The sequence below is a fragment of the Glycine max genome, chromosome 1 (genome assembly GCF_000004515.6).
Source record: "Glycine max cultivar Williams 82 chromosome 1, Glycine_max_v4.0, whole genome shotgun sequence".
NCBI classification, from domain to species: Eukaryota; Viridiplantae; Streptophyta; class Magnoliopsida; order Fabales; family Fabaceae; genus Glycine; species Glycine max.
This window is the reverse complement of record NC_016088.4, coordinates 52498518-52507024: the sequence shown is the minus strand read 5'-3', so window position 1 is coordinate 52507024 and position 8507 is coordinate 52498518. Positions and strand designations below refer to the sequence as shown.

The 8507-nt window shown below is 30.0% G+C and overlaps 1 protein-coding gene across 1 annotated transcript; it reads left to right on the top strand.

Moving 5' to 3' along the window:
• The first annotated feature begins 4231 nt into the window (after positions 1–4231).
• Positions 4232–6625, top strand: LOC100809616 (homeobox-leucine zipper protein ATHB-40). Its single transcript, XM_003517197.4, has 3 exons — positions 4232–4447; positions 4559–4878; positions 6138–6625. The coding sequence occupies exons 1-3, from the start codon at positions 4357–4359 to the stop codon at positions 6369–6371; spliced, it is 645 nt and encodes a 214-aa protein (XP_003517245.1). The 5' UTR covers positions 4232–4356; the 3' UTR covers positions 6372–6625.
• The last annotated feature ends 1882 nt before the right edge of the window (positions 6626–8507 follow it).

Sequence of the window (8507 nt, the reverse complement as noted above, 5' to 3'; positions counted from 1 at the left end):
AAAATTTAATTCACAGAACGAGAGTTGATTTCACGTATATATTTTATCTTGTTATTTTTATCCGATATGATACTTGAGTTTTTTCATATACATCTCCTTATGCTTAGTACTCTTGAACTTGATGCATGAATAATATGATAGGTGGTCCATTGTAATAAATCTAAAATAGATTCTGATATTATTTTAAAATGTGAATTTGAGTTTAACTCATTCTAAAACCTTCTCGCCCAATATCTTTGACCTTGGTGCGTGAATAATATGATAAACGTCCCTTTATAATGAATCTAGGATAGTATCTGATATCATTTTAGAATATGCATTTAGATCTAACTCAATTCCAAAAACTATCTCATGAGAAAAAGTTGTCCTCACTTATATATTCTATCTTTACTTTGACTTGCATTTTTTTCAATAACACATGTCAAAATAATTATACAAACATATTATTCTCCTCTTCTTTCCTTTCCGAGATTAATTATATGAGATGTTATGTTAATATAATATTTTCATATAAGAAAATGTACAACAAAGAAGAAAATATATATAAAAAGAAATGTATGTAGAAATCGAAGACATATTATTAGAGAATTTACAATAACTTATGTAGCATGTGATCATGAGCCAAACCTCCTTTTGTGTATAATAAAATGATTAACGTGAAGAAAAAATATTAAAAAATTATTATAAAAACGATTTATATAGTCACGCAAATTAGATAAAAACTCCTATGTAAGTTATTGACTAAATATATGTAATTGCATCCTAAATAACCTATTTTTCTTAAAATGTATATGAAGGAACATAGAATTTGTAAGAAAATTTTAAAAGAAAAAAATAGCAATTTGCAAATATGATTTTCAATTTACAAAACAAGTAAGTAAAAGATATTTTTGCTTAATTTTTGTATTTTTTTTTTTGCAAAATTTATTATTAAAGAGTGTAATACATGTGTGTCCCCTCGAATTGCGAAACCTATGAACTCTAGAGAAAACGATATATGCATGCTTAAATTGCTATTAGTAAAATAAAGTTGTACGTGCTTTATACTATTATATGTAGACCACATTAATTATAATGTTAAATTTTCTTAAATTAATTATCATTTTTTAGTATAATCTTAGTATTAACTAATTTTCAAATATTTTTACACTTATTATAAACAAGAAAAATAATAGTTTTTTTAAGAAACAAAAGTAATATTTTTTTAAGAAACAAAAATAATAGTTGCAATTCTATTAAAATATTTTAAAGAATAATATTGGAAAAATTTTTAACCATTTATTTTAAAAAGAATCCGTTAGTGATAAATATATATCAAGAGATTTTGCTTATTTAGCGATGGGTTTGGTACAGGATAAATAAGTAGGAGGGAAGGGGAGAGAAGAGAGGAAAAATGAGAGTATGTCGATGGTTTGTTTGGGCGGAGAGGGAGGGATGATTTTAAAATTTTAGGTGGCTCTGATGCATATAAAGTTTCTCTCTAAACTGAGCGAATTGGGAAAGAATTTTGTACTGTTTATTGAACTTTTCTTGTGTCTTTCTAACATTCCTTGTGAAGCACTCTTCTTTCTCATTCATCTTCCAATAATGACGTGCAGAAAAACAAAACTTTAATATAGGATAAAAATATATTATATTCAGTATTAATTATTATTTTTTAATTTATTAAATCATTTTAATTCAAATATTTCTCTTAAAAGTAAATCACCTTTCTTTTTTACCTATTTTTCTTTTTTTATTTTCTCACTTAGATTGGTTGCGCCCAAACAAGGGAGAGAGAGAGAGAGAGGAAAGAAAGGCACGGAATAACGGAGAATTGGGCTGCTTCGTTGATTTTGTTGCGCAGACGTAGGAATAAATTTTTAAAAATGACATGGGACCCACCGATGCAGAATTCCTCTCTCAAATGAGAAGATTTGTGAAGAAATAAGAATTTTCACTTTGTTGTTTTTTCTTTAATCCTCCACTTATAGAACCGAGTCTACCGAGCTACGCCGCTGCAGCAGATCCCGCCACCCACCCTTCAGACTCATTCACGGCCACTCTTTGTCCCCAAAACTGAGAAAGGATTCTTCCAAGACCATTAACATAGCCATTGGATTTACTATTAAAAGAAAAAATATATATTAATCTTATAAAGGTTAAGGAGTATTTTCATAAATGTTATCATTATATTTCTCAAGATGGCTTAGAGATGATAAATTTGAAGTTGTAGGTGACTAGGTAGACAATGAGGAAATGCCTAATAAAAAGGGGAAGAGGAAGTTGTTGTAAGCGCCAATGTTCACTCATTCAGGGAGTAGCACCCAATTGGACAACAAAATTGCTTACAAGTCCCAAATCCAGAGGCTAACCGCTCTACATTGTTTATTAAGGTCGAGGTGGTCAGCTTTGGGATCACAACCCATCCCTTTAATTTTTTTTATTTTGTTTTTTTGAATAAAGGTGTGCGTCTGGGTTGGTGGCATATGTTCTCTTCTGACACACCATTATGTATTTTTGACCTTCTCTTCTTTGTAAATCTCTTATTTGGAAAAGTCTAATTAACTTTCCTTTATACACAAACAAAAGACTTTAGAAAACCATTTTGCATTCATTAATCATTCAACCTTCTCTTTCTAAAACTTGACATTTTGCGCTGCAATTTTACATTTTCTGTTTCTCCTCACCTTCCTATTCTTTCTTAATTATTATTATTATCACTTTCTTAAACTTCTAAATATAAAGTATACACATAGGGCGTGAAATTATTACTATTATTATTATTTTCTTATATAGAAACTGAGATATATTATTTCCAACTGGGCTTGTTCAGCAATATAAGTGAAATGATTATTTTTCAATCACTACACTAATAGTAAGGGTTAAACATATTCTTTGATAAATTATTTTAATACATTATTTTTTACTATTATTATTATTATTATAAAATTTCATTAAATAAAAGTAACAAATATTAAATAAAATCTAACTCAGGTCATATAATAATAAAATTTTATATAAAAAATTATTTATTAATAAAAAATATATTAAAAAGTATGTTGATAGAAAATAAGTTTTAAGATTATTATATATATAACTTAGTACCTTCGTACGTGCGTGTGGCCAATAGCAGAATACATATATGCCAGAAGAAATATATCCAGGTATATTCTTTGAAAATTAATTCAAAATTTAGATGAAACAAAAAAAATATTTCACCCACTTTTTTTTTAGAAAAAAACAGAAACATATTTATGAGGAATTTTATATTTCCATACAAATTAAGATGTTACATTCAAACTTTATGGATGCATTCTTGATCAACGAAGGGGGAAAGCATAACTTTTTTTAAAAAAATTGTGAGAAGGAAAATCTAATATAATGTATCGATTATAAGTACGTATATTCATATTATCACGTGAAGTTGTCCATTGTGTGTCTATAAATATATAGTAAAAAGTTAAGAACAATTTTTTACTATTACATAAAATACAAATTTTATTCAACATTTAATTTTTTTAAAAAATTCAAATATTTAGTTTAATACTTTTCGTACCATATATTCGTAAATACACAATGAAAACCACTTATTATATGCCTCGTACGTATATCTTATGATCTATTGTGATGCGTCCGTACATATTTTATTTGCTGGTGTGTCTTCACTTGAATCTCGACAACTACTCCCTTACTTTCTTTTAAAGAGTCGGATTTTTTAAAAATTTTGTTTGTATCATCTGCCATTTGTAAAGTTTAAACTCTTTTATCAATTATATTTTTGTAGATTTTTAATATTTAATTATTTGGCGCATGTATTTATTACGGAGGGAGAAGAAAAAGGAATAAAAAAGAACTCTATGATTATTTTATTTGTAATTATTATAAATGAAATAATCTTATTTGGTGTTATATTTTGTCTGAATGTTTTTATCTTTAATCATTATAAAATTTTATTTTAACTTTCAATAATTATTATATTTTTTAAAATAAGTTACATCTAACCGCATATAAGGAAGCCTTTTTTTCTTTCTGCAACAATTAGAATAAAAAAGTAAGTTTATTTTCTTAATTTTTTTACGTAAAACCTTGAGGGAGTATTAACTAATAAACAGTGAAAACAGAATGGCACTGATCTGCAAATTTCTGCAAAACTTGGGGGCATTTCTTAGAGTACATTATTCCACACCCTTTGAACACAAATTAAGTGGACAGGCATCATTTTCCCTATATATATGCGGAAGGTCTATGTTGTCTCTCCAAAAACATATCGTCCTTTTGAGGATAACATCAATATCACACTGGTTTTGCGATCAAAGAGATCGAAGCCAGTGAAGAGCGAGCGAGAGAGCTAGGAACCTAACATAACATACCACAATGAATCATCGACAACCTTTCCAAGACCACATGATGCTCATGTCTCAGTTACTCCCTGCTGATGCATACACTCAAATTATTGCTCAACAAGGTAATTAGAATACATGCGTGCTCAAACTCAAAAATGTTACTCTGGAGCTCTATTCATAAAAAACGTCACCTTTGTTTTAACTTTTCGTGTCCATGTATCACTATTTTTCAGGAGACACTAAGAAGCCAAGACGCCGTCGTAACAAGAAGAACAAAGGAGGAGAAAACGCTGCCTCGGAAGCCAACAAGAAGAGGAAGCTTAGTGATGACCAAGTTAATCTCCTTGAACAAAACTTTGGAAATGAACACAAACTTGAGTCCGAGAGAAAGGACAGGCTGGCAATGGAGCTTGGTTTGGACCCTCGACAAGTTGCTGTGTGGTTTCAAAACAGAAGAGCTCGTTGGAAGAACAAAAAGTTGGAAGAAGAGTACTCCAACCTTAAAAAAAATCATGAAGCCACCTTGCTCGAGAAATGTCGCCTAGAGACTGAGGTATACCTCTTTTTCTTTTTCATATGTAAGTTTTTTTTTTTTTTTGGTTTTCCTAGAAATTAATAATTATTCTGAGAAATTAACTATATTTAAAAGCCATAGGTATCACGCAATTAACAAGCGAGAGCCATTTTCACTGGCCCATATTAGTTCTTGTGCTTAGGAAACTTTTTGGGTAAAAATAAAAAAAAAACAGTACAAAGAGTTTGACTTTATGGCCTAACCTTGTGGAAACTGAAAGCGCAAGTGGAGGTAGTACGCTTGCCTAGAGAATAGAGAGAGTAAGTTGAAAGTTGAAACTCCTTTTGTTTCCCATCAATTACTTTATATCCAAGCACTGCACAGTTTGCCCTCAACGGTTGTGTCATTTTCTTTAGCTCATAACAGAAACGTCAATTTCTGGCTAGCATGTCACCACGTTACTTCTGTGGTGGCTTTGGTATTTTTTTATTCTCTATTGTTTTCTTTATCTTTTGTAACTGGTTGATTTGTTTGATGAATCTTACTGATCAATGTCCATGAAATATTGATTATAAATTTGAAAGAAAAAATATTTATTATGTAAAATATAGGAGATTCTAAAAAAAGTTATGAGTAGCATATAATTGCATATTTCAATAAAAAAATTTCTTCTTTTAATTTCTTAATTAATGCTCTAAGATCACTGATTAGGTTAGGATTTGTATTTATTTATTTGTTTGTAAATTTTCTTAGTAGTTTATTCCTGTAAATGTTGAAAGAGGTATAGAAGCACCCGCATGCAACCGATTCTTCAGGGCAAAACAAGAAAGAAAAAAAAAAGTAAAGAAAAGTGGAACCAAGACCCACCATATGAACGTGCAGAGAGGAGCTCTGGGCTCGAAGAAACCCAAGTGACACTTGAGTTCTCAGCCATAGATAAGTCATGTGGAAAAATATTCAACAAAAATAATAATAATAACAAAAAAGGGGAAAACCACTAACAAGAAAAGAACAGCAAACTGCCACCTTAGTAGACAACAGAAGGCACTGTTTCTTCCATTTGTTCGATAAGTTCCGTACAATATTATTAGGATAGCACACGTTGGGCCTGCTCAAGGCCCACTTGTGAAGAAGACACGTAACATGTGTTCCCACGTGAAATGCCATTAGCCTCTGATCAATACCTATCATGTGTCTCTATTTAGATATATTCCCTTAACACCCCTTTAAGCTTTATCTTTGGTTAGATATTATCATAAATATATTAACTATTTTCATATTGGCACCTTTGCTTGTAGGTGTTGAAGCTCAAAGAGCAACTTTCTGAGGCAGAGAAAGAGATTCAGAGGCTGCTAGAGAGTGCTGAGAGAGTCCCAAGCAACAGTTCTAGTTCGTCACAGTCACAGTCAATGGAAGCGGTGGACCCACCATTCTTTGGAGAATTTGGAGTTGATGGATATGAGGATGATGTGTTTTACGTGCCTGAGATCCATTACATCAACGGCATGGAATGGATTAATCTGTATATGTAAAACTAGCAATAGGAATTTAGAACTTTGTAGATAATGTGAATGATCCAATGTATATTGTTCCTAGCTAGCTAGGTAGCTAAGCGTGTTTGTTTGACTATGGTTTGGAAATTGGAAAGTATCCATTAACATCATGATTTGCAATTTGACCAGAAATGGCAGTATTTTCCCTTTGTGTGCAATATTAGCTTATGTCGATCAGCTATGAAGACATAGTTGTGCCGTGTGTTTCTTAATTTTACAACAAAATAATAATTGAGCTTACAAATCCTAGCTTTCATTGTTTTTTAGGGGGGAGAAATCAATATTATACCAATATAAAATCAAAGAATAAAGACAAACTGTTCGTCGTTCGATAGCGGGGGCATATAGTAATAATATTGAATCATAACCTAGCGGGACACCTTATCTATTTTATTTTTGGCAATGACTTGTTATCATCATAATTATTAACTCCTTTCGTGTGGCACACCTTATTCAAATTTAATTTTCGGGAATGTATTTGTAATGGAGTGTCTTATTGACTTTGTATTCCTTTATAGCATCAGATGATAGTACCACTAAAAGTGACTTAAGTAACTTCACTTTAGTTGCTCCATTAATAAAGATGTTTTAAGAAATGTGATGTTTCAAACGTCATACTAAAAGATAGAGTTGGATATAATGGTGGTCGTACTAGTAGATGATTAAATTTGAATCTGATTAATTAAATGTATAATTAATTTAATATAATGATAGATTTGTCAATGAGTTATCATCTGTTTCTTAATTTTATATATTGAATTACTTGTTTTGTATAAACGTTATAGTTTGATTGTGATATTTAGGAATGAATCAATTTAATTTTAATTAGTACGACATTATATGATAATATGCATCATTTATAATTTTTTTTCTCTGAATTTATTTATTATTTTTAAGTATATGACTTTTTATTTTATTTATATTAGATTTAATTGTTTTTTTCTTTATAGATAATGAATTTTATATTTATGTGTAATTTTCTGTGTATAAATTGATATGATTATAATTCAATTTAATTTAAATCAAAATATGATTTATCACTTATAAACTTGTTGTCATGAAATATTATCATAATTTTGTTTTTAAGTTTTGGTGCCAATACATTTGTCTCTTTGCAACATGAATTTATTCTCAAAACTATGGTTTTTGCTCACTCTACTAGGCTAGTGCTAATAATATCATGGGTGATTAGCCAATTAGGTATTATCGACAACCTCATCGGATGTTTCAAGTTCGCCATTCCTTCGGGTCCAATCACGAAATTGGTAGTTATAAAAGTTTTAAGAAAAAAAAAATACATAGACACCCAATGCTAATGTCATCTAAAGAGAAATGGATAGAAAAATATAGATATAATAGATATAATAAAAGAAGAGAAATTAGAAAAAAAATTAAAAATATTAATAAAGTGTTTGATATTTAAAAATGTCTAAATATCATTTTTCAAGTTGTAAATATATTTTTAGTGTTTTTGGGTGTAGCTGGTTCATCAAGGATTTGATCTTAATTGGATTGGTAAAAATTAACTAACCATAATTATGAGTGAAATTTGACCCTGCTTATTTAGCTTGTGGCTCACCCGGATGGAACCTGAGCCAGATAGGCTCATGGGTTGAGAGTTTTTTTTTTAAAGACGATACACACTTGAAATAACATTAGGAATCACTGATTTACAACGTTTTTCTTCTTTTCCTCTTCTAGCTGCTCAGCCTCTCGCATAAACACTCGAGATTCATAGTATCCACACAACCGTTGCTGCTGAATGCTGATGATGATATCGATGAATTGATGGTGCTAACTTCAAATAATATGAATTAAAAGATTAGTTTTAAAATATAAGTGACTAAAAATTAAATTATTCCAAATTTTTTTAAGAGAATAAAAATGTATTTAAACCTTATGAAAATTATTCCACTCTATGTACAGAAGAGAGAGCAATTTTGCTTTGAAGATTGTCATGTTCCCTGTATGTATAAAGTCAATGGTTCCTATTGTAGCCATGTGTCAAAGGTCAGTGGAAAAACCTCTTTCACTGGCCTAGTGGCCTTTTTTTCTTAAGAGATTATGATGCAAGGCATAATCTCTTAATTTTTGGGCTGTGCTAAATGGGCTTTT

What these genes read in the sequence shown, in the direction of transcription:
- LOC100809616 (XM_003517197.4), top strand. Translation starts at nt 4,357, where the DNA reads ATGAATCATCGACAACCTTTCCAAGACCACATGATGCTCATGTCTCAG. An exon ending in TCAAATTATTGCTCAACAAG is followed by an intron (nt 4,448 to 4,558) that starts GTAATTAGAATA and finishes ACTATTTTTCAG; the next exon opens with GAGACACTAAGAAGCCAAGA. An exon ending in AATGTCGCCTAGAGACTGAG is followed by an intron (nt 4,879 to 6,137) that starts GTATACCTCTTT and finishes CTTTGCTTGTAG; the next exon opens with GTGTTGAAGCTCAAAGAGCA.